The sequence below is a fragment of the Sturnus vulgaris genome, chromosome 4 (assembly GCF_052056855.1).
Source record: "Sturnus vulgaris isolate bStuVul1 chromosome 4, bStuVul1.hap1, whole genome shotgun sequence".
In the NCBI taxonomy this organism is placed as follows: Eukaryota; Metazoa; Chordata; class Aves; order Passeriformes; family Sturnidae; genus Sturnus; species Sturnus vulgaris.
This window is the reverse complement of record NC_142246.1, coordinates 42,597,763-42,622,048: the sequence shown is the minus strand read 5'-3', so window position 1 is coordinate 42,622,048 and position 24,286 is coordinate 42,597,763. Positions and strand designations below refer to the sequence as shown.

General features: G+C 40.5%; 3 protein-coding genes across 9 annotated transcripts in view; all 3 read left to right on the top strand.

Annotated features, from left to right (window-relative positions):
• Positions 1–3,522, top strand: part of LOC106861714 (uncharacterized) — a 59,795-nt gene extending 56,273 nt beyond the window's left edge. For 5 of the 6 annotated variants that reach the window (XR_015803525.1, XR_015803524.1, XM_088164404.1 and 2 more), the window contains 2 exons: positions 654–744; positions 1,665–3,522. Coding sequence is in view for 3 of the 6 variants with exons in the window: in XM_088164404.1 (XP_088020530.1) it covers positions 654–744; positions 1,665–1,739 (166 nt within the window). In the remaining 3 variants the exon portion in view is untranslated. Of the gene's footprint in view, positions 1–653; positions 745–1,664 lie in introns of those variants that run through there. The other variant, XR_015803523.1, reaches the window with a different exon arrangement.
• A 150-nt stretch (positions 3,523–3,672) lies between these two features.
• RBM46 (RNA binding motif protein 46) overlaps positions 3,673–24,286 on the top strand; it is a 37,355-nt gene continuing 16,741 nt past the window's right edge. The window contains exon 1 of the mRNA XM_014890339.2: positions 3,673–6,826. The gene's annotated coding sequence lies outside the window, so the exon portion shown is untranslated. The remainder of the gene's footprint in view (positions 6,827–24,286) is intronic.
• Positions 6,835–24,249, top strand: LRAT (lecithin retinol acyltransferase). Of its 2 annotated transcripts, XM_014890341.2 has the most exons (3): positions 6,835–8,185; positions 8,664–8,751; positions 10,251–24,249. In XM_014890341.2, the coding sequence occupies exons 1-3, from the start codon at positions 7,643–7,645 to the stop codon at positions 10,265–10,267; spliced, it is 648 nt and encodes a 215-aa protein (XP_014745827.1). In that variant the 5' UTR covers positions 6,835–7,642; the 3' UTR covers positions 10,268–24,249. The 2 variants fall into 2 exon arrangements, with proteins under 2 accessions (XP_014745827.1, XP_014745826.1); XM_014890340.2 differs by having other exon boundaries at positions 8,664–24,249.

The window sequence follows — 24,286 nt, the reverse complement described above, 5'->3', positions numbered from 1 at the left end:
TCAACAGCAAGGATAGAAAAATGGTTACAGTGGCAGTGGAACAGAAACATAGGTCTGTCACACTAAAATAAAATGTTATCTGAACAAAGTACATGGCTCCAGGAAAGCTCTGATTTGAATTTGCTATAAAGTTACCTGTTTGTTGTAAGAGTTGATGTAGTGACTCATAGATGTTTCTCAGTATTGTATTTCCTATTAGCTGGCAGCATTTGTTAGCAAAAGTGAGTTCCAGGAATAAAGTGATTGTACTTTTCAGTATCGGAACTAGGAGCTAATAAAAATACTTTATTTTGCCCATCATGTTGTCCAAGTTCGTATTGAATCTTGAACCTCTGGCTTACAGATATGGACTTTAACTCAGAGAAAGAAAGAATACTAGAAGCATCCTTATTAGAAATGGATGAGTTTTGAATAGAGGAGAATGTACCTTATGGTCCAACTTTAAAACTATTAAGGGCTGTTAATTTGGAGTAAGAGGAAAGAACAATAAGGCAGGTAAAGCCTTGTGTTAATCTTGTTACTTTTAGACTTGACTCAGCACTAGGATGTGATCAGAAGCATGAAAATTTTGCATTCTGGTTTTTGTTTTATTTTCTCTACACGTGTTTCTTCCAAAATCCCCTGAGAAATAATGTGCAGTTTTTATTTTACAGATATGAGTTGCCAGGAATCCATGGATTAAATTTTGTTCTGAAGAATTCCCTTGGTGGTGGTGGTGTAGCATCCCTAAGAAGCGACCCACAGGCATGTATCAAAGCAACCATTTCAATGTAGTCATCTTTTATGGGTCTCTTTATAACCAACTTTAGGGTTGGAACTGTGAGGTTTGGGGTTTGACTCGAGCTTCTTTTAATTTCCTTTTAATTTTCTATTTTTTCTATTTCCTTAATAGACTTTGTCTATTTAATTTTGTAAGGTTTGAAAACAACACAGGGAATTAGAAAGTGGATTTATAATGTTTGGTGAAAAAGATGTGTACTAATAAGATAGCACATCATAAAGATCATAACTGATTTGAAGACTATCAGTTTTCTGATGCAGCAGCAAAATTAGTTTTTCAGAAAGTCTATCACATCTTGAAAAATGCAGATTTACTAGACAACTATGATTGTTTCCAAGTATATACAAGAACCATGCACTGTAGGACAATTCCTCATTTAGCCTATGCCTTCTATAGCTAAAATACTGATAAATAATAGAAACATGAAAAACAGATGTTTTTGTGTTGATGTTAAGTGAATCTGAAAGTAAGAAATTTTTTGGAAGTGTACAATCTGAGTATTAAATATTTAAAACATCTGAACCTGAAGATGAGATCCTGAGCAATGGCTCACACAGCTGTGCTCATAGGCTCAGAAATGCTCATGTGCAAATAATCTCAGCATAGTCAAGAAGACTACTCACAAAGTGAGGTGATTCTATGTATGAATAGATAGAATTGAACCCCAAATAAATTGATTTTAGTACTAGGTACCAAATAAATGGAAGAAACTGTTCAATCTGTTCAGATTTGGATGCTTGAAAACTCAAGAAACTTAAACTGAATTCTCACACTGATTACAGGAAAAACATTAATATGAAATGGTTTTTTAAAAAACTTATTTTAAAAAGATGGTATATTTAAGTAGTAAAATTAAATATTGGTTTGGTTCTTTTTTTTACAGGGTAAAGCACTTGGACAGATGCTGTTGGATTTCCAGATTAAAAATGTTCCTGATTTAAAATCACTGATAGAGTAACAGGTGTTTAATATATATGCTTTTAATACTGTGGTATAAAAACATGTTATAAACAAGAACTGGCTTCTTGAATGAGATTTTTTTTAAGGTTAAAGAGTAGAAACTTGACTGTTATTTCTCAGAGGCTTAGCTGTATGGTACAGATTAGCAAATATTTTGAGTAATACCAGACTAATAGCTTTGTCTGTGCCTGATAACATTTCCTGTCTAGATAATACAATGGATGAAGAACCAGTTTATTTCCTGCAAAATAGAATTAATCGAATTGCAACATAACATTTTAATTATGAGACAAGATAATCTTTGTTTCAAGATGCAAATTACCTCCTGTTTGGTTCATCTCTCTTTTCCTTCTCTCATCCTTTATTTGAAAATCAACTGGACTGTTGTCCTGTCAGCTGTATCTGTCCTGTGCAGTGAGTAGGGCTGGGTAACCTGCTCTGCACTGCTAGAAAGTCAGCACTGTCTGGTACTGGGGAACAGTTTTCCCTGCTAGGCAATAAAGAAAAGTAGTAATTGGTACTGTTATACAGTGACTGGTCGTAAGTGCTGGCCTTTGGTGGTGATCCACCAAACTTCCAGCACTTTGTCTGGTTAATGACAGACTTTGTTACTACATTTTCCAGCATCTTTTACTAATTAATCCTTCAGTTGAAAACACTGAGTAGTAGTAAGTAAAGATCTTAGTGTGGTGATAAATTTGAAGATGAGGAAAGGGGTGTCTGCCCTCTCACTCCTTGTGGTGGTGCAGTCCTGGAAGGGATGAAGCACGCTGGGGTTCTTTTGCTCCAGGGCTGTTAAATCCTTGATTTGTGCTGCAGAGCCATGCCTAGATTAAGTTTATTTGACTGTCATTTGGATTGCCCTTCCCACAAAATGATGTCTTCTGTTGTGAATGAAAGCCATGTTGAATGCAGTATACTTTTTCTTCTGACTCCCACTTACCACCTCTCCATCTCCCTTCCCTCACAATATGATTAGCATGTTCAAATTGGGATACTTCCGAACTTCTTAATCTCATTAAGGAGAAACTTAAAAATCTATATCATACTTCCTGGGACAATAGCAAGTTGGAAATTCTGATAACTGTATTTTCTCTGCAGAAGCCATAAAAATATTACTCCACATGTTCAGGCATTTTATATTCAGAAATTAATATTTCTGTTTATTTTGGGGAGATTGTATTAATTGTTTAGTGCTGGCAAAATGAGGTATTACTAATATCAGACAAAATTATGGAAATAAGTATCTTTTTAATTGCCACCAAACCTGTATGTTAGTTCCTAAATTTCCAGTGCTGTCCGTCACTGTTATTCATTCCCTAGATTCTTGCTTACTAATGAGGACTATGCAATGAATTGTTCCCATCTTTTCTGTGGTTTTGTTCATTTGAATTGAAGGTACCATAAATAAATGCTTTATTCATCTAGAAAAGTACCGCCTGAGCAAGTCATAGGCACTATCCATGTGTACAACATGATTGTCAGGCTGTAAAAAATGAGTCATTACTTCATTGCAGAAAAATAGCCATGTTAATAACTTTAAAGGGGAAATGGCATGCAGGTTTTAATATGTTTACAGTCATTGTTTGTTAGAAAACCTTTCTTAGTAATTTGGAAGTCTATTGAGAGGAAGTAAAAAAGAAAAAATGACAGACCTCAGTAGCAAACCTACAAGGATAAAAAGGCTACAGTAAATATTTGCAGTTCACTAAATATGCTGCTTAAGTGACTCTAGAAATGTGTAAGTTTCTGAATAAAAGTGAACAGTTCTAAAGTATAAATTTGTTTTACTCGTTTATGTGGTTTCTTCTACTGGAAGAGAGTGATATGTAGTTCAGAGGTTCTTTGTTTGGGGTTGTTTCACTTACCTGCAATTTCATGCATTGTCTTGCCAGTTCCCTTTATTCAGATTTTGTCTGTTCTGTCCCTAGTCTTTCTAAATACAAAAACCAAAAAAGTAAATGATACTGTTTTCTGGAGAGCTGGTCTCAGCTCTGTAATGGAAGCTGTAATTTGCTGAAAGGAATGGTACAGTGTTCAAATGATTGGATATGGGAATACAAAGGTGTTATTTTTTATCTCTGGAGTAGCCCTTTTGAATTCTATGAAACCATCCTTCACAAACATGTTTTCTGTCCATTATTTCTTTCAGCACACTAGCTTAAACCAAATGGCATTGATTTTCAGATACTTTTCTTGCAAATTATACCCTCCAAGAATCCCTATCCAAAGCTGTTATTCTCCTTGAATGCCATAACATGTTTTGAATTCATGAAACAATGCTTATTTCAGCAGTTCCAGATGATCTGAAAGTAAAGCTTGAGTCATTGAGAGAGGTTTGGTAAAATATAAATTATACACAAAGGTGAGCATGTATGCTGTTAGCATTGGTTTAACTTCAGTTAGTTAAAAAATTCATTTTGCCTGCTTGTTAAACCAGGTCTATTTCTCATATAGGCAAGAACATACCCTTCCAATTCCCCACGTTTCCTGCCTTTTCCCTACTGTGTTTCCTTCCTGTGTTAGCTGTGAGAGCAGGATAGAAATAGTAATGTCTAGTGCATAAAATAAGGTTCTTTCTAATACAGGAGTTTCAATGTAATGGAAACTGGCTTACACCTCTTACTTGAGTTTTTGTACTTTGGCTCATCTGCACTACTAAACAAAGGCTCCATTCTTACCTCTCACAGCTTTCTTGCTTCATCTCAGCCTAGTCTCAAAAATAAGGCATGGGTTTCATCATTAAATTATTCCTCAATAGTTAACAGTCCAAACAAATACTTCTTCAATGTTTTTGGGTTTATATTTAATATTCCAAAGTCATTTTTGTACTGAGGGTATAAAAGCTATTATACAAAAGTCACCCAAGAGGATATGCCAGTGTTTTGATGCACAGTGTATATTTTTCAGTTTTGCCATCTCCAGTAGAGATGTTTTTCCACTAAAGAACATGTTTTCTTCCCTCTTTCAGATGAAAAATTATGATAAATATACCTTACATTGCACTTTTGAAGTTTGACAGTAATAGAGATGCAGCCCCCCCTTGGGTTTGAAAGCAGAAAATGTTAGGTTGCAGGTTGCTTTTCAAGAATCTGGATGGTTTCATTTAGGAATTATTTTGATGTGTTGTATTAAGTTCTCTGCACACAGTGATGCTCACAAGAGTTGGAAGGTAGTGGCCAAGCATTACCTGGGTGGATTCTACAGAATCCATTTCCACAGAATTCCGTCTGCTCTGTAATGCCTTTTGGGCTTGTTCACTGGGGTTTCTGGGCCTGAGAGGGAGTGAATGAATGGTTGCGGGGGGAGGGAGAAAGGAAGCCCTTCAGTGCCTCAGATATGAGGAAATTACACTGCAGAAATGTCTCACTTTTCAGCTTACTGCTCTGAGACCCACCCATGCAGTAAGACTTTGAGTCTCCTTCTCATGGCAATTCCTTTTCACTTTCATCCTGGTTTCCTTTCCAGATTTAGTTGAAATGGACCCTGGTGGTTTTGGGATTAAAGCTAACTGGCATGAAGAAAGCAAAGGACGCCTCCATGTGAAAGATCCCATTGGGAAGTGTCTGTATCTGCCAAGGAGTTCAGCTGAATTCCTCTACCTTCCTTTGGACAGGGAAGAGAAACCTGAACTGTAGGACTGAAGCATCTCTACCACCTATTTCAGCAAAGACCATTCAGACACTCCCTAGACACTTTTAGGGAAGAGGAGAGGGGGAATCTTAAGACAGCAGTGCAGGGCAGGAATGGCGCTTATCCTCACAGGAGGGAGACAGGAACCTTTCTGTGCCAGGACTTTTTGTGGAGTCTGACAATCTGTGCCTCCAGCTCTGGACCAGCTGCTGTGACCATCACCAAATGGGTGAGAGCCTTAATCAGGATGAGGTGTTTGAACTTCTTTTTCCCTCATCCATTAAAAAAAATGCACAAGTTAAAAATGAGAAGTTTCTCCTCCTCCCACCATTTTTATTTACTAGTAGAAGAAGTTTCAAACCTTCCAAATACATTTTTAACATCTGGATTTGAAAATATGCTGGTTTAATTATATAATCATGTGTGACTGGTGGCTAATCCACAGGGTTCCTGTACCAGCATCATAAGCTACATCTAAAAGGTATTTTCTCTTTTGTAAGTGATGTGATTTGAAGTAGGGGGCTTGAGAGGGGTAAGTCTCTGTTGCATAAAAATTTGGCTGAGACTCTGGAGAAAATCCCAAAGCCTTGATCACTCTGTTAAGTAGTGCTGGGACTCGGGCCTGTAATCAGCAGCTGAACAAGAGGTTATGCGGGACCCCTTTTTTTGAACACGAAGCAAGGTGAGGATAGTCTTAGCTTCTCAGGAAGCTGCCCTCTGCTCCAAGCAGGAGGAAATGGAAGGGTACCAGCCATCACTTTTTGTTGACAAGTAGTGAGGTAACCCCTTCCCCTGAAATATTTTCTTTACTGAGGAAGTGAGAAAACTTGCTTTTGGTTCATCAGTAAGCTTCCATGTTTACAAGATCCTGAACCTGGGTTCAGTATCTGTGTTGGTAAAAGGCTCTTACCTGCGGGGTCCTTGGCATCCCCTTTGTCTTCCAAATCATACCAGAGTTGTTTGCTAATGGAAAGAAAAGGGATAGTGAACATTTTCTCTTTTTTGCTGGTGTGACCAAAGGGATTCTGCAGCTCTGGGGTGGTCTAGAGATCTCATTCGTGTTCCACAGTTTTAAGTGACTGAGGAGAGAAAAATAACCTATTGTTTTAACGCGGTTTGCCTATGGAGAGCTGCCAAACTGTTACACACCAGCGGTCCTCTTCCCGCTTCCCCGTTTCGTATTTGGCAGCCTGAGGTTGCAGTGTTTGCCCGAGTTTAAAGTAAGACGCTTCACCGAACTTCTCCAGTATTCTTACACGCATAGATAGCCCCTTCCTCCTTCCCCCTCACTCCGCCCGTTCCGCGTTTCTCAAAGGCGAAAGCTCCCCCACCCCCTGCAGCCGGAGTGACAGCGCCGGGCCGGGGCGGCAGCGGCACGAACAAAGATCCGCGGCGGCGGGGAGTCGGTGGAAGGCTGCAGCCACGGCTACTCCGCGCTGTGTCATCTTCCAGGTAAGATGAATGTCTGTCCTATCCATCATCCCACCATCTCCGAGGGGGCGGGAACCTGCGTGGTTACTGAAACTTTCGAGGCCCAATCGGGGCGGCAACCTGACAGGGTTGTTCTTTTGTGGGCTCCGTTGCCGGGATTTAGCTATTTGCATAATGGATTAGCATGAAACTGAAAGCACGAGAATGACGCTCCGCTGTTTCCACTCTTAGCTGGCGGACCTTTGGGGCGAATTAATTTATAAATGACTTGCCGCTCTCCCTCGGAGACCTGTTTCCTTTCAGGGAAGAGACATTCCTTCCCCTGTCCAGCAGCCGTGCGAGTACCGTGGCAGCCCGCCCGGCCCTCCCTCCCCCATAGATCCGAGCGGGTCGCCGCTTGCCCCTCGCGACGGCCTGGGCGGGCACTCGGAGCCCCTTAAGGTCCCGCCGTCGGGGGAAGGTGCACGAAGCGGCTATGGCCCCAGGAGCCCTCACTGCTCTCCCGGGGCGGGTGAAGGGCTTTACCCGCACTTTTCCGTGTACTTCTACCTGGGCAGCGCGGGCCGTAGACGGGGCGGAGCTGCGGGTGGCTCCCGGCTGCGGGAACCGCGCCATGCCGACGGCCGAGCCGCGGCTCAAGCGAGGGCGCCAGGCAGGCTGAGGGTGCCCGCCGCGCCCCCTCAGTAAAGCCCAGCCGGTCCTCGGGGCGGGCACTCCCCGCTCGCCCCTCACCCAGTGGGCCGGCCCCGGTGTCCGCCCCGCCCCGCCGGTAGCCTAGAAAAGCGGTGCTGGGGGCCAGGAGCTGCGTGGAGGCATCCAGGGTTTCCTCCGCCGACTATGAAGAACTCTGTGCCACAGGCAGCCTCGCTGCTGCTGGAGAAGCTGATGCTCCTCGTCCACATCCGGCCATTGCCCGCGGGCTCCGGCGGTGAAACGCCGCCGCCTGCACCCGGCTACTACGACACCAGCTGCTTCAAGCGAGGAGACCTGCTGGAGGTGCCCCGCACTCTCTTCATTCACTTCGGCATTTACCTGGGCGAGAACCGCGTCGCTCACATGATGCCCGACATCCTGCCCTCCATCACCGGCGACCGTCGGCAGATCCAGCAGGTGGTTACCAACAAGCGGCTCATCCTGGGCGTCATCGCTAGGACAGCCAGCGTCCGGGTGGACACGGTAGAAGATTTCGCCTACGGCGGCAGCATCCTAGTCAACCACATGGACCGACTCTTCGAGAACCAGGTGCTGGGCAGCGAGGAGGCGGCCCGCCGGGCGGAGAAGCTGGTGGGTGCCACGGCCTACAGCCTGCTCTGGAACAACTGCGAGCACTTCGTCACCTACTGCCGATACGGAGCTCCCGTCAGCTTCCAGACCGACAAGGTACGGCCCGGCCAGCGGCGGCGCTGCCTTTCTCTCGGCGACCCCGCTTCCCGGAGCTGGGCCGGCCGCCGCCGCTGCGGGCCGGGGTGCCGGTAGCGCCCGCCGGCCCAGCCGCCGCTGACGCCGCTCTTCCCGCAACGGGCAGTGCTGCCGGCGCGGAGCTGCTCGGGACGGCGGCGAGCCTGGACTCAGCTGGCTTTAAGAGGCGAGAAAAGCGAAGCTGAATTAGTAGAACAATTAATATGCTTCTAAAATGCTCTGAAGCTACAGGTTTTAGCCGGAGCCACAGGCAGTACCGGGGCTGATGCTGGAGGTGATGGGGTGCCGGCCCAAGTACTTCCCCTCCCTCTGGGGAGCCCGTACGAGAGCTCGGGCAGCAGCGGCCGCTCTGTTCCGAGAGAGTGGTCATCACCAGCTCTGCAGCCAAAGCTTTCCTCTTTAAATCTCATCTTTTGCACTTTTTTTTTTTTTTTTCCAGTTCTGTGAGACTGTGAAGATGATTATTCGGGACCAGAGGAGCGTGCTTGCATCAGTGCTTGTGGGACTAGCGTCAATAGTCTGCCTAGGTGTGGCACCCTCCACCACACTCCCCACCATCTTCATTCCCTTCTTTCTGTGGATGGCTGGCTAACAGCCTTCCTGGAGGCTTCCATCCAGCGTCTGTATATAGGATGTATACTACTGTACTTATGAAAGCACACACTACTCATTGGCATCATGTAAAGTTTCTTAACTTTGTGCATAATTTTAAAATACAACTTTGTCTAGAACACAGTGCGCAAGGCATAGCTTACTGTGTAAGCCAAATAACAGATTTCCTGAAAATCTTGGTATAATTTAACACACCTTTAAATCATGGAAAAAGTAGGGTCACGATGCAGTTCTGCTCCTTGTCTTTAGCCAAAAATGACTCTAATAACATCCTTCATGTTCTTCAGTTTCTTAGCTGCATACTTGGTGCCATAACTATTAATAAAAATGGATGATGGTGTTCCACAGAGTGTTGGAAATGGAGAACAAACTGCTTACCTCTTCCTTTTATAGATATAGTGTATATTCAGAAATTTCTGTCTCCATTCCTAAAATACTCCTTGGTGGAAATGCAAGTAAATTAACTCTTTTTTTGAGAGCAAAGAATAAAAACCATTCCTGAGCTGGGTGCTACAGGAGCACATCTGGCCAGGCCAGTTCAAGTTGTTTCCCATGTGGGAAATGTTCAGAAATCTGTCATTCAAATTAATTATGTAAACACTTGCTATCTTATTGAGCAACTTTTTAATTGGGTTAATGATAAGGAAAGATGGAAATTCCTCACCAATTTCCTGGCCAGTGATAGTGGCTAATATAAATGGCTAGAGGGGGATTTAGGAGCTGTAGGAAGAAATTTTCTTGCTTTATGTCAACTAGTGATGTACAGATATTGGGACATTTCCAGCATTCCAGGGGACATGGCATGGAGGAGAAGTAGCACAGATACCAGTTTAGCTCCTACCATTTCGCAGCAGTGGAACCTGTGTAGGTGCTGTAAAGTATCAGGGATCACTGGACCAGTTTCTGTGGTGGCTATATTGTGATTTTGGATATTGCCTTAAAACACGTTTTCAGTGAAAGACAACATGTCTTCCTATACTCATCTCTTGTAAGTATTCACTTTCAAGCCAGTAGCTGGTGCCAGAAATGTTTTATCATCAATGCTGAGGCCTTTCAGTTTGTCAAGAATGTGTAAAGCTGGATTTGAAATCAAGTTCATGTAGGCAATTACTTAAATGCTAAAAACCTTTGCTTTTTTTTTCTTAGCAAGGTCTTTTATGTATGCAGATAAATTGTTCAGCTCCTAGAATGTCTTGTGTGCATACATGTGCTTACTTGTTCACGAGCTGTGCTTGCCTTCCTTTCTAGTTAAACGCCAATATGATGGTGTCTTCACCAAGGACTCAACCTCAGATTTACTTCTATTAGTGCTGTGCAGTGTCTTTCCATCAGCTCTGTTGCTGAAATGTCCACTTGCCCATTTTTAGAAAGACTCCTTTTAACTGTGCTATAAACTCCCTCTTCCTTCCCCTAGATCTTACAGATGCTTGAAGTTTGGATTTTTAGAACTGAGAGTCTACTTGGCTACTCTCTAATCATCATCATCTGGCTGCTTCACTATAACGAAGAATGTAAAGACTGGGTTGAAATTCCAGCTTATAGGAAAGACTAGCATGACTCCTGCTGCCAGGATTTCAGCCCAGCTTTCACTACATGTTCAATCGGCAGCCCAGCTCCAAGCAGCTGGATATCAATTACTGCTGGATCCTTGTTAACAACTTCTATTCTGCTTTGAAAGATTGCAATGCTCAGTGTAACTGTTTCTGGTAAACTTTCGAAATTAAGGGTTTTTTTAATTAACATGAATTACTTTTTCATAGTGTATGCATTAGTAATATTTACATAAACTCCAGTGTGTTTTTTTTACTTGCTGTGAATAAGGCATGAGCTGTACTCATAACTGTAATTATATAAATAGATTTTACTCTTTTAAAAATGTCTACTGACCTCTTGAAATTGAGTATAATACTGTAGCATTACTCTAAGATATCCCAGTAGAGCACTGAACAGGCTATTAACATGCAGTTACATAGTGTCTGATTACAGGTGGGCTTTTCTTTTACCCTTTATTTAATTGGGATTTATAAGAATTCCAGTAATTCTTATGATCCACATATACAATAAACAACGGGGTCATGACCAGTAACTGAATCACATGTGGGACTCTTGGAAGGCAGATAAATGTTCCTGCTCTAGCTTCAGTATCAAAGGACCAGTGCTTCTGTGCTGTTAACTCTGTTGAGCAAAAAGCGTCCAGATTGACTAAATTGGGATTTTCATAGGTGTCTGTGAAAGAAATGAAACCAGTTCATTGCAGGCTTTCAGATGTATTAGTAGATAATTTTCCTTCAGCATATAAAGTTTTAAATTTACAGAATACTGTGAAATGGTCTAGAATGTCTTGCTGTATCCTTTCATCAAAGACAAGTAATAATATGTGCGTAGGAGCAGAAATTCAGCTGCATATTTAGGCATTTTTCCTACCAACTATAGCTCTAGCAAAGATCTGGAAATTCTGTTAAAGTCAAGCATGAGTCAAATCAGTCATACTCAGGAGAAAGACTAGCAGGCATGAATTTTCATATTCAGCTCAGCAGGTGGTGTTTGTGCTCTGAAATATTTTGGTAAATGTCAGTGTCAACATTTTTCTGTAATTACTTGAGTAAAAATAAGCACTAGCTGGAGCATTGCATTTCAGACTTGAGCTCAACTGTGATGCCGTTGAAATGAAGGAGCTAGTTATAAGAAAAACACAGAAAACTGTGTAGCAGTTCAGCTTTTGGGGAAATGTGTATGCTTAGAAGTGAAATTGTTCATTGGTAACTGTAAGTGATGGTGATGGGGAGTGTAAATCCAGAGCCACAACTTATTTTAGTGGGGACCGTTTTGAAAAGCTGTATGGTTAAACCAGAATACGTAATGAAGAAGTATATCCATCACCCCGTGCCACTGCAAAAGGCAAGTAGTGAAGACATCAAGTTTAAAGGATAGATGTTTCACTTCAGGCTTTCCAAGGAAAACAAAAATAAAACAAGTAAGGTTCAAAATGTTTTTAGAAAACGTTTGTTCAAAAGAAATTAACAAAAAAGGTAAGTTACTAAGTGAAGACATTAGAACAGTGTGCTTTCTGGTTTTCTGTTTGCATTTATTTTAGCTTGGAACATAAATGATTACTCATTCTGTGGTGAAGAGTCATCTGCTGCTTGATTTCACTCTGCATTCTCGTGTGCTGAAGGGGAATGTTATGTATAAATACGGTTGGGGCTTTTAATGAAAAAAAAATCATAGTAATACTTGTTAAAGTCTGAGGGGGTAGGGAAGAGGGAATTAAACTTTTGTGTCATTTGACATCATCCAGAGAGGTTTTAGAATGCAGAGTGCAGCAACAAGAAACATTAGACGTGTGATCTCTAGAAATCATATGGTGCTGTATTATTTGTTGCATGTTCTCACATTAAATAAAGCATCACACACCGCTGGGTGATACAGAACCGTGTTAGACAGTCAGTAGTTAGCATCTCCTTTATCCACTGAAATTAAAGTTCTCGGGTGACTCGGAGCATTTCCACATTATGCTTTGTAACAGCTTCGGAATTGATTCATCTGAGTACTTAACTGTCATGAATGAGCTTTCTGATGGGAAATGAAGATAGAAAAGCTTAGTAGTTTCAAGGCATTCCAGTCTCTAGTCAGCTTAACAAAAATCTTTCAGACCATTGTACTGTGGAATAAACAATTTGCTGTAGGAATGGAATGCTGAAAGTATTTGAAGTGATGTAGCTTCAGTTCTGAAGTCAAGAGAACATTTGGGATATGGTTCTGAGTGCTCAGAGACTGTGGGAGAATGGGGGCAAGTGGAGACACCTTTAGGAGGCTTAAGTCTGAATTACATTGATTGCAGTACCACAGTTCTGTCCGTCACAAAACTGGGGATTTGGAGTTACTGTTTGTGTCTCACAGGGTAGAAAACTTTCTGTAAGACTTTCTGTAGCTTTTTTATGTTTCCCCTGTTTATAAGAGAATTGTGTTTAGCTGGGTGGCTTTGTTTCAGAAGTTGCCTTTTCTGTATTGTGTATCTCTAAACTGCAAAACAGTAGTTGGTGGCTCCTCTGTGATAGTGTGATTTGGAGCAAATCAGCTGCACAGTCCCTACAACTACATCACAACACCTACAACTTGGTGTTTGGTCAGAGCAAAGCAGTGGGAATGTGACAGGCAGATAATGCAGGTTTATTTTACTTGCAAGGGCAGGGCATATTAAATGTGGCGAAGGACTAGTCAGTCACAATGCAGAAGTGTGCACCTGACGACTCAGATGCTACTTAGTTGGGTATGCAGGGCACAATGTTGTGTGTCTTCCTGTGCCCAGCTGGAGTTTAGGAGGCTTGCAGTGGGGTTGCATGTTAGCACAGAGATTAAAAGGATTAACTTGCCTTCCCTTAAATTGAAGTATGCTATCAACGCCACAGGGTGTAATCTAACCTAGTAAATAAAATGGGTGGTGGTCCATCTTCTGACTATGTGGTGGTACACTGTGACTCATATGTGTAGCTGAACTACCCCACTGTTGTACTGTAATGGCTATGAGTAGCCCTCCCTGGCCTGCCTTGACCCAAGGCATGCTCCAAAAGAGCACCAACTACCAGGTGCTACAACTGGAATCATGCAAACGTGGATAGCCATGTAAAAATGTGCAATTTTGCAATCTTGTTTAGCTGATAACCCTGGCCAGAATTTTAAGGCTGACATTCCCATTTGTTACCCAAAACCTTGAGCCCTTCCTGACTGAGCAGCACTTTGAATGGAAACAGCAATACCAATACAAAGAGTGGAAAAAATATGATGGTTACAGCATTTCTGGGGATTTGGGAGATCTGTTCCTCGGACCTTCTCAGTCCATCCTGCAGGAGGTCATGAGACTTTGGATAAGGCTGTGGGGTGGCTACCTTTTTTTATTTTTTTAAGTCTCATGGTTAGGATAGTGATTATTGTTTTGGTTTTTTTTAATCAAGTCAGGCAACATCTGTGACTTTGAGTTAGAAGTGCAAAATGGCTCTCTGTCCACTCTTTGTTGGAACAGGCTCTGTTTGGGATCTCCAAAGGAGGGTGTCACTTCTCATGGTCTATGGCTCCAGTGACGTTCAGAATGGGAAACAGATATCTAGATGCAGTCAGAAACTGCTAAGACTGGGACATTTCTGGAAGTCATTCATAAAATTTTCAGGTATAAATAAGGGAGTGACTACTAGGTTTGATCAGAGGTCTGCTTCTTTATTGTACTGTTGCTTTTTTACAACAAATGCTCTTTGTTAAAGCAGATAACCTGCTGTACCTCCCAAACTATTGGCTACAGTGTCTCCTTTTTAACTCTTTCCCATTTCTATAACCAGGACAATAATAATCTCTCTGATTTCTGGCTATCTCCCCATTAGTATGGTTAGTATTTGCATAAGGTTGTAGGTTTTTTGTATTAGACATATCCAATAAATGAAATGCATGGTTCTTCCCCAGAAGGCATTTTCTCTGAGTTCTGTGAGGCTAAGAAGGCACACTATTGTAATTAAGAATACGTTCAAATGAAAGGTTATGCTCTGCTAAAGTTGCCAAGCTACCTTATATTCGGTTTGTGCCTATGCTGAGACCTAACTCAGAGTTGCATTCATGTTCCTTGTAGTTTTGCAGAAAGTACCTGTGCGTTTCCATTTAGTATTGCACATAAACAGAGGGAGGGGTGGGTCTGCTACTCCCACACAGCAGGAAAAAGTTATTAATTAGTTCTAATCAAAACTGAAGAAATGTGGATGTAAAGATAATGAGGAGTTTCCCGCACTCCTTCTGGAAATACTAGAGTTAGCTATTAAACAGAGCAACTTCTGCGAGTTATATTTGCAGACTGGATTGTAGGTAGCTCCAAGTTAATATTCAGGAGAAGGGAGGCACCTGATTTCAACCACTTCAGTAAGTGTCTAAATGACGTGATAATGCACTGTGTAAGAAGCCAAGGATGACTTGGTTGCCTCCAGAACCAGAAACAGCATATCTGTGAAAAATGGAGCAGTACATTTAGCCCTAGGGGGAGGCGGCTGTTCAGTTCAGCACCATCTATCCCAGCTCTGTCCTGGAGCCTGAACAAGTAACGTTTCATGACCTTGTCCTGTATTGCAGTCATACCTTCTTACCTGAAGCAAGAGATCTGAATCATGCAGATACACTCAGACTGTTTCAATTCCATCCCAAGCCTCATTTTATTCATGGATGAGTTATACAGGTTGCAGCTCAGACAGTATCTCAGGAGTGCCTTCGAAAGTATTTCAAATTTTGGAAAAGGAGCCTGAAGGTCTCACTTAGAGCTGCAAATTGGCTCAGACTGTCAAGTGTGTAAGATTCCAATGCCCTGAAGCATACATGAAGATGTAGCCTGTGATATCTACAGTCATGTTAACACATCCCATAACTCATCTCTTCATCAACCTTGGTATGTAGACAAATCTCATCTTCTCTGGAAATCTAGACGTCTAATAAACCAGGACATGGCTTTGACAAATAGGTAAAAATAACATTTCTTCATCCACTACATCTGCCATTTATCATGGATGATTGCGTGGTAAAGACAGCTGTTTGTATTCTTTAAGTTACTAGTCCCAATTTCCAGCAGCAAGTAGGTTTCATTGCACTGTATGCAAGAAAGCACCACTCCACTGTACAAGTAATTATTTTAGAATGACAATTTCATCCTGTATTGACAGACAGGGTGTAGGCTAGGAATAACGTCTTTTCAAAAACTTGCCTGGAGAAAGCAGTAATTCGGCTTGGCTGATGAACTGAAATTCCAGCAAGGAACAAAGCATTTCTATTACTGATGTCTTTGAGCAATTCCAGTAACTCATGCTGTTAAAGCATAGAGAACTTCACAGGCAGTGGAGCATAGTCATGAAATGTGTTTCAAAATTATAATGAGGATTTTATTACTTGCAAAGAGATTTTTACTATCAAGCTGAAAATATCCACCCAAACCAGTTATAGAAGTTACTTTCCCTCAGTAATTAGTAAAATACCAGCAAGATATCTATTTATACAAAAAATATTTGAGCCTAATTTTAAAAAGTAGTAAGAGAAATACCTTTAAAAAGGTTACATAATTAGGACTGCACAGTTAAAAGTTATACTGTGACATCTATAATTAAGTAGTACTCAAAGCTTCTTTATTACAACAGCATCACTGGGTTATGCTTCTTCCAGCTAAAACCAACAGGACCTTTATTACTGTCTTCATAGAGAGCAAAATTAAATATGAAATATTGCCACCAATTCCCTGACTTCTTCAAAATCTTGTACCTGTGAAAATTTAATAAAGATGTTCAGAAATGAACCCCCAGTAATAGCGAACTTTACATAAAATATGAAGATTTTGAAGAATCCTATAAGTCAGAAATTATGCAGCTTTGTTTTCTTTTCTTTGTAGTTTTTCAAGTCTTTTCAGGCAGCTATCTACAGATGGTTTTACACTGCCACCATTGTTTCTATCAAATTTTTTGCTGGTCTAGGCAATGCACCCTTCAGATAGCTTCTGAGGTTTTTTTTGTGAGCAAAGCTACTCCCATTCTTATTTAGGAAAACTGGACTCTCAATCCAGAACTGCAGCAAGACAACCAGACATCATTAACAACTTTACTACCTTTGAGTACCTTGAACTTACAGATGAGGCCCAAATTTTTATCATCACAGGAAATAGGGAATGGCCTTGGCAATATCTGAAAGTCAGTTTAGCAAAGTATCATTCTCCACCAATGAGCAACAGTGAACACTTGAAAACAGGGTACAAGTACAGATGGATTATTGATATGTTCTCAGAAGTTTACAATTCCCAAACTTCCAGCTTTAGAGCTTGCATTCATTTTATCATGTTTAATAGTCTTACCCTGTGTGAACTCCATTTTTAGTTTATCAGCCTGACCTTTGAAAAGCTCTATGGCAAGAAAAATTATGATATATGAAAAAGAACTTTTAAAAAATGTGTTTTCCTTACACTAGCTGTCCCTCCCCTTCTTGTACTACAGGGAACAATGAATAATCATTTGCATTACTTTTTTTCCACTTACAGTCTTACAGCACAGATATTCCTGATGTGAAAATCAGAGTTTTACTGTTTCCACAAAGTTGTACTTTGGGAACAGCTCATTTGGCATCATCTTTCTAGTACCATGGCTGCCCTCCAAAATTTACTACAAAATTAGTAAATTTACTACATTTACTTCTTAGTCCAACAGTATAATCCTGGATCTTTGGAGTTGAACACACACATGCTTCAGTCGTTACTTGAAATTTATTCATCTGTGCTAAAATGCCTTATATTGTATTCTCATTTTAGGACTAATGTGAGGCTCTGTTCCTTTAAAAAAAGAACTAGCTTACTTTGAAAACTGCTCTATCACTTTTGTGTTGAATATCACTACAACTTTTGTTTTTCCTTATAGCCTAATTCCTGAAAAGACACTTTATCACCTTCCAGTTTTCTCTCTGGCAAATGCCTGGCTTTTAATATATTTTAACAAGGCTTTTAAAAAATTGTTATTATTAACTTTTATGTTAGCAAGGTGATCCTCTGAATCTATTTTCACATGGGTCCTTGGAGCTTTCTGCGTAATTAGCTTGTGTTCCTTGTCTGGGTATGAGATAGAATTTTTGAAGTGTGGCACTTGTAGTATTATTAGAGAGTGTCCAAAGAATGGTCAGGAAGATGGTGAAGGGTCTGGAGGGGACGTCATATAAGGAGTGGCTGAGGTCAGTTTGGCCTAGAGGAGAGACTGAGGGGAGACCTCATTGTGATCTACAGCTTCATTGTGAGTGGACAAGGAGGGGCAGACACTGATCTCTCCTCTATGGTGACCAGTGACAAGACATGAGGGAATAGCATGAAGCTGTGTCAGGGGAGGTTTAGGTTGGATATTAGGAAAAAATGTTCTTTACTCAGAGGGTGGTTGGGCACTAGAACAAGCTCCCCAGGGAAGTGGTCACAGCACCAATCCTGGCAGAGTTCAAGATGCATTTGGACAATGCTCTCAGGCACAGGGTGTGACTCCTGGGGTGTCCTGTGCAGGGCCAGGAGTTAGAATCAATGATCCTTGTGTGTCCCTTCCAGCTCAGGATACTCTATGATTCTATGAAGTCTTTGCCTTTGCTTGCCCTAGGTCACATCCTGCCAGAGATGCAGTGAGGAAGGCAGCGTTTCCCCTGCATCCAGTGTGGAGATGAGTGTCGAAAAATCCCAAATTGATCAACACCAACTCGACATGGTGTGAAGAGACTTGCAGCGTCTCTTGGCTGCCAGGAAAAGACAGGAGTGGAGCTCCCCCAAAATGCCAACAGCCGTGGCTGACCAAGCGCCTTTTAAGATAACATACTCCCATCTAGTGGCTCTCTTAGAGTCAGGAAAATGCACTGTCTCCAGCAAATTGTGAAGTTAACTATGGAACTCGCATTTAAAGAATGAATAAGTCAGATATTTACTAAATCGATATAACTGCTCAGTAGGTCTAGAAATGTTGATTTTGAATTCCTGTTTCACTGCTGTAACATCTGTAACATAACCAGAAAACAGGAAGGAACAGTTAAGCTTCACAACACTGATTTTATAGTTAGTACTATAGTTATTACTATAGTATATAGTTGCCCACAATGTAGTTAGCGATTCTTAGTTTAGTTTTTCACCACAGTTTTGGTTGTGTCACTAGGCTTTGTAGGAAAGCCAATAGCTAGATACAGAAAAGCATTTAAAAATCATTCTCTTATTATGTATCACAAGAAACCTCAAAGAGAAGTTATGGGATTCTATGTGTGTATAAGAGAAAAATATATAAATGAAAGAAATTACCCCAAATTACAAAATTAACATTGCTTCAAGCTTTCTTAAGTGCAGAGCACTTTCTCCAAGCAGAGCACTATATCCCTAATAAAGAAAATTACACAGAAGCACTGTAAGTTGTTCGACTACAATTGGTATTGACAGTCCAGAGTTTCCTGATTTAAAAGCTAGCTATTAGCTCACAGCAGCTGGATTGCAAATTAAGATGATATGAACTGGATACATCGATGCCTTTTAGGAGTCTCAGTATAAACAGGAATTCAAAGCCAAAAGTATGAGCAACCTGAGGAAAGATTGAACTCTTTCCACTTTACAAATTACTCAAAAGGTATTTTAAATATTTAAATTTAGGAAAAATAGAATGAAAGCTTATTGTCCACTGCTGTACTCAATGTAATTTATTTCCAGAATTATTTAACATTCAAAAGCTAATGTGATACAAAAATCTTCAGACTCCCTTTAACTTCCACTTAATATCTAGGCCAGATCCAGTATGACCAAAGACTTTATAGTTAACACTTAGATGTTTTTCAATGCTGAGATATGCTCTAAGATTTTAACAGAAACTACCATAAATTCAAGTATTTTTTGGTAATATTTGCAGAGAAATAAAAAACTGAGCAGGGACTGTGTCTGATCTTTCTGAGACCTTCAGTGAGGACTGAGACACCAGTGGTATGAGAAAGGAATCCTGCTTTATAGTTCTTTGTGCTTCACGTCTTTCTGTGAAGAAAACTCTGGTTTCAAGCTTGCTGCGGCAGGAGTAGCCATTTTCTTGCCCACCTTCTTCAATTCCTCCTCCACAGAGGTGAAGAGGATGTATCTCTGTTTCCGAATGCTTTTGAAACACCTGCCTAAAAAGCAGTCTGGAAAGCATTCTGTAATGGTAGATGTGTTGGTTTGAAAATAAAACCAGTGCGAGAGTCCAAGTCAGTAATACAATTTAATAGGAGAAAAGAGAAAAAATAAAATACATGCAATAATATAAAAGAAACAACCACCGACAGAGTCAGAAATACAACCTGACACCCTGTCAGTCAGGGTGTTGGTAGCAGTCCGTATAAATGGTGGCTGCAGTCCTCCTGGATGACAGATGTGGTTCCGTTGAAGCAGTGCTCCTGTAGAAGGTGCAGTTTTCCTCCGAAGATCCAGCGATGATGTAGAAATGGTCCGACTTTCCTCTGGGATCCAGTGGAAAGGTCTGCCTTCGTGTCCCAAACCCCAGTTTTTTATCTAGGTAGGAAAGGCTTGGCTCCTCCCCCTGGCTGGAGCATCTCCCAATGGGATGATGTAATCTTATCAGTCACACAATAGGACTTAATGGCCCATTAACAGAATATATCTTCTGGAGGAAGGATGGGTTGTGAAAAGATAACGATGCTCATCCCCCTGATCTTATCAGATGGCACATCAGCAGAGGATATCTCCCACCCCTCCCACATTTCAACAGATGGTGATAGAATACACATTTTTTCATTGTACCCCAGGACAGTAGAACATCAAAAGACTGCAGTGCTGTAGGACAGTATTCTCTGTCTCCTTTGGCCATTCCTTCCTTCCTGTCCTTTCCTCACTTCATTTTCCTGACATTCACCACTTCTTCCACCAACCCATTGGGGTGTTCCTTTTTCAGAAGTTCCCTTCTGCTCCTTCCCTCTCAGGCTTAGCTGTATTGCCAGAAAACTGCCATTTTGCTCAGTGATAAAAGGCATGGCTTTATCGTGAAAGGTCCAGGATTTTAGAGAGAGCAAAAAGCAATAGTTCTGGACGTAATGTGGAGATAAACAAGAAAAGAGATTTTATACATTTTGTTAATGTACATTTTACATCACTCCATGATCTGCAATATTGCCTGAAAGCTGATTTAATTCAATTTACATCAGTGCATTTGTTGACATTTGTACTCACCAAAGTGAAGACAGAACTTGCTCCAGGATCCATTTTTTCGTCTTCATTGTATATCTTTTAACAATGCATGTTAAAATCATGTGGCATGTGTCTCAAAGTGGTCTGTCAAAAAAGGAACTCTATATTATGTTTTTTCTACAATTAATATTCTGTTCCCCCACATGCTCATTTCAGCAATATCAGATCTTGTAATTATATAATTACAAAGATTCCAGCTTTTTAAGGCAGACAGGTGAATGAGAACAAAATGTGCTTTTCAAGAAGAAAGACCCTTTAGGCACTAGGATGCCTTGCTAGGAGAATCCTAATAAATAAGCATTGCAGTGCTTGATAAAGTGAAAACCAAAATAAAATGGATTGATTGACTGAAATTAAGTCTTTCCAGACAGCTTACTATAGTTAGATTTACAATCACATTTTGTCTAGGTTTTCTACAAAGACCTTTGTCTAAACTTCAAAGGATGTCTGCTTCCTTTTAAAGTATTTCTGCTACCTACATAGCAAACCTGTGAGAGTGCAGAGAAATACTACATACCCTCTTTTTACTATGCTCCAGGCCACAGTAATATTTACACTGACAAAAAAAAAAGTTAATGCTTCTATTAAAGTATATTACAACTACAGTAATAGCGCACTCCAGGAATATATATAGTGGGACTTGCTAGCATTCCAATAAAACAGAAGTTAAATATCAAGGACTTCTGTGTTACAGCTACCTAAAAAACTTAAAAAGAAAAGCACTGTCTGGTGCAGTCCTATAAAATAAAATGTGTAAGAAAAAGACTTCTTTCACATTTTCAATTCTAGCCAAAAGAATCTATGTCGTAATCTTGGCAAGACTCTGTCCTTATTCCTCATCCATCAGATTCGTAAGAGTCACAACTAGACATTAGTGAGAAAACTAACTCAGTGTTAATAGCAACTGTATAAAGCTTTGGGGCAAACTGTATATTATTTGCAATGTAAGGTAATTTTCTAACCAGAATTGGTGCCAAATGCCTTTTGGTAAATTATGCTGTAATTCTTATAAAATAACCCTAAAATAAGTTTCCGTTTATCAGGTTTGAAAGTTAAACAGCTATATCCTAAGGTACTGATTCAATAGAGCAATTAAAAAGTAAATGTTTGATAAATACCAAAACATGATTTAGGCCTGGTTCTTTATTCTCATTCTTTCATAAAAGGTCATGAATAACAAGTGAATAAAACTTTCAAGTGTGTAAAGTCTCTTCTGAAGACCTGAAGTTATCCAATATAACTCTTAATTTAATTACAAATATTACATTCCCCTGTAAATCATGTCTTACTAGGAAAAAGAATTCAAATATTCAGCTCAGATTTTATTATGAATCACAGCAAAATCCAAGAAAAATGTTCTTAGTTGTTCTTAGTAAAGCCTAATTATAGTGAATAGTCAGAGAAGCAGCTCACACACCTGTGGACAAGGGTGCACTGAGAACTCTGAAACCCAATTAGCATATGGGGAACAAAGGAAGAAAAGGATCATTAACTTCTTTTAAAAAGGCAGGGATCTTTAGTTCTTATGTTCGTCTTTGATGTTTAATAAGAATACTTTTCAGTTGTTTTTATATTCTCTTTTATTCATGCCATAAAGTGAAAAACCTGGTTGTAAATTTGTATGTTTCCTTTGAGACATACTGTGCTCTGGAAATGGCTGTATATGGCAACCTATCCAGTAAGGTGTCACTTACATGAAATGCAAAGAAAATACTGAGGAATTGTGGGTTTGGTTGTTTGTTTTGGGTTTTTGGGGGTTTTTTTTGGGGTTTTTTTTGTTTGTTTTTTTTTTGTTTGTTTGGTTTTTTTCATCTAAAAGAGATTGCCTGCATTCTTTCAGTATTTTCCACCACCAGTAACAACTGAGACACATGGAGTTTTCAGCCAGGGAGTGAGTAGTCTCTAAGGGACACACAGCTTCAGTCAAAATGTCACAAACTTTATTTGACTTAATATACCCCAAACTGATTCCTATAAGAGGCTTCATGGCTGATAGAGATGTAGGAGGAAAAAAATAACCAAACAAAAAACAAACAGGCACCTGAAATGAAAAGGTGGTGAAATTTAATTTTGAAGGCAATAGCTTTGGTATATTGGCCATTTGGAACTTTTAAATGGAGACATACTATCCGTAAATTACACAATGAGTGTAACATGCTATTATTAATAAAAGCACAACATGCATTCTCTTTGAAAAATAAGCAAACTCAAATGACTAAATGTCAAATATGATGATGTGGCAATTCTGTGGCAGTAGAGATTTAAAGTGAGATTGCTAAAAGCTCTGGAACGTATTCTTAATAAAGATGGATTTGCATGTCTTGAAGGTAACATTTCAGAGATTCTCTACCTTATTACTAAGTACATTCAAACATGTAAACCTTAGGAAAAGGGAGGGGGAGAAGTTTTTGGTGAAAGTATATTGGTTTTGAAAGACTTTAAATTGCTAGATGGGATAAACGGGCCGTAACATTATGATAACAACTTGAAGAACTTGCAAGCTAATCCCACACCCCGTATTAACCTTGGTACATTTGATATGTGCCTTGCTACATGCGCCCTAAGGAGTTGTGAAGGGAGTCCAGGAGCAGTACCAAAACTGCAGGGCCTCCAACCCAACTGGCTTGGCAAGGGGCTTGCAGTTGTTGTGAAGCTTATGGGGTTCATTTCTAAGAGACTGAAATATTAACTGAGCCAACAGGAATTGAAACCAGCCTTATCTTCTCCCATGCAACCAGTGACAGGACAAGAGGGCATAGCCTTGAGCTGCACGCAGGTGAGGTTTAGGTTGGCCATTAGGAAGGATTTCTTCAAAGAAAGGGTGATCACATATTGGAATGGACTGTCCTGGGAGGTGATCAAGTCACCATTGTGACAACTGGTAAAAGATTCGTGTTAATCACAAAAGCATTGGGGTTTGTATAAACCAGAATACTAAGCTCTAAAGTGAAGCATGGACACTAGATAAAGGAAATTATATCATTAAATAATTCTGTTTAAAATCACCTTGTTATGTTATATTATGTTGTATTATGTTACATTATAATATGTTATGTTATGTTTTTCAAATAAGTTGTATCGGCTACCAGCTTGCAAAGTTGGACTTCCCAAAAAGCCCTTCCTGCCTTTGTCTGATCAATACTTCCTATCCCAAAAACCAGACTCCCAGAACTTCTCTGGTGGTCATCTACAAGGACCGGATGGCTCTCTGTGACTGATTATCACCCAAAGGCTTTGTGAATTTGTGAACAACGAGAACCCACAGTATAAGAAGAGGCTGCAAACCAAGGTTCGGTGGAGCGTGGAGTGGGCAGTGACCCCTCATGTTCCCCAGCGCGCTGCTTGCTCTTTCTATATCAAATAAAGCAATCTAAATTTTGCTGAATATCGAGACTTTTGTCTCTCATTTATAACAACATGATGGTGTTAGGTCGTAGGATGGATTTGAATTTTTCAGAGGTCTTCTCCAACCTTCTTGATTCAGTGATATTTCACTTTTGTATTACTGGTCAACATGGGCCTGAACAAGACTAAACACTCCCAAAATCACGAGTGCATGCCAGAGCAATCCTAAAGTCCCAAATATGCAACTTTCGAGCAGATAAAAGCCTAAAGATGCAAAAAAATATACCAGCCAGGCTCTGAAAACGTAAAGTGAGCTCAAGACCGACCACCCATTTGGAATGGAGCAAGAATGGAACGTCCGGACGCTGCAGCGGCAG

What these genes read in the sequence shown, in the direction of transcription:
- LRAT (XM_014890340.2), top strand. Translation starts at nt 7,643, where the DNA reads ATGAAGAACTCTGTGCCACAGGCAGCCTCGCTGCTGCTGGAGAAGCTG. An exon ending in TCAGCTTCCAGACCGACAAG is followed by an intron (nt 8,186 to 8,663) that starts GTACGGCCCGGC and finishes TTTTTTTTCCAG; the next exon opens with TTCTGTGAGACTGTGAAGAT.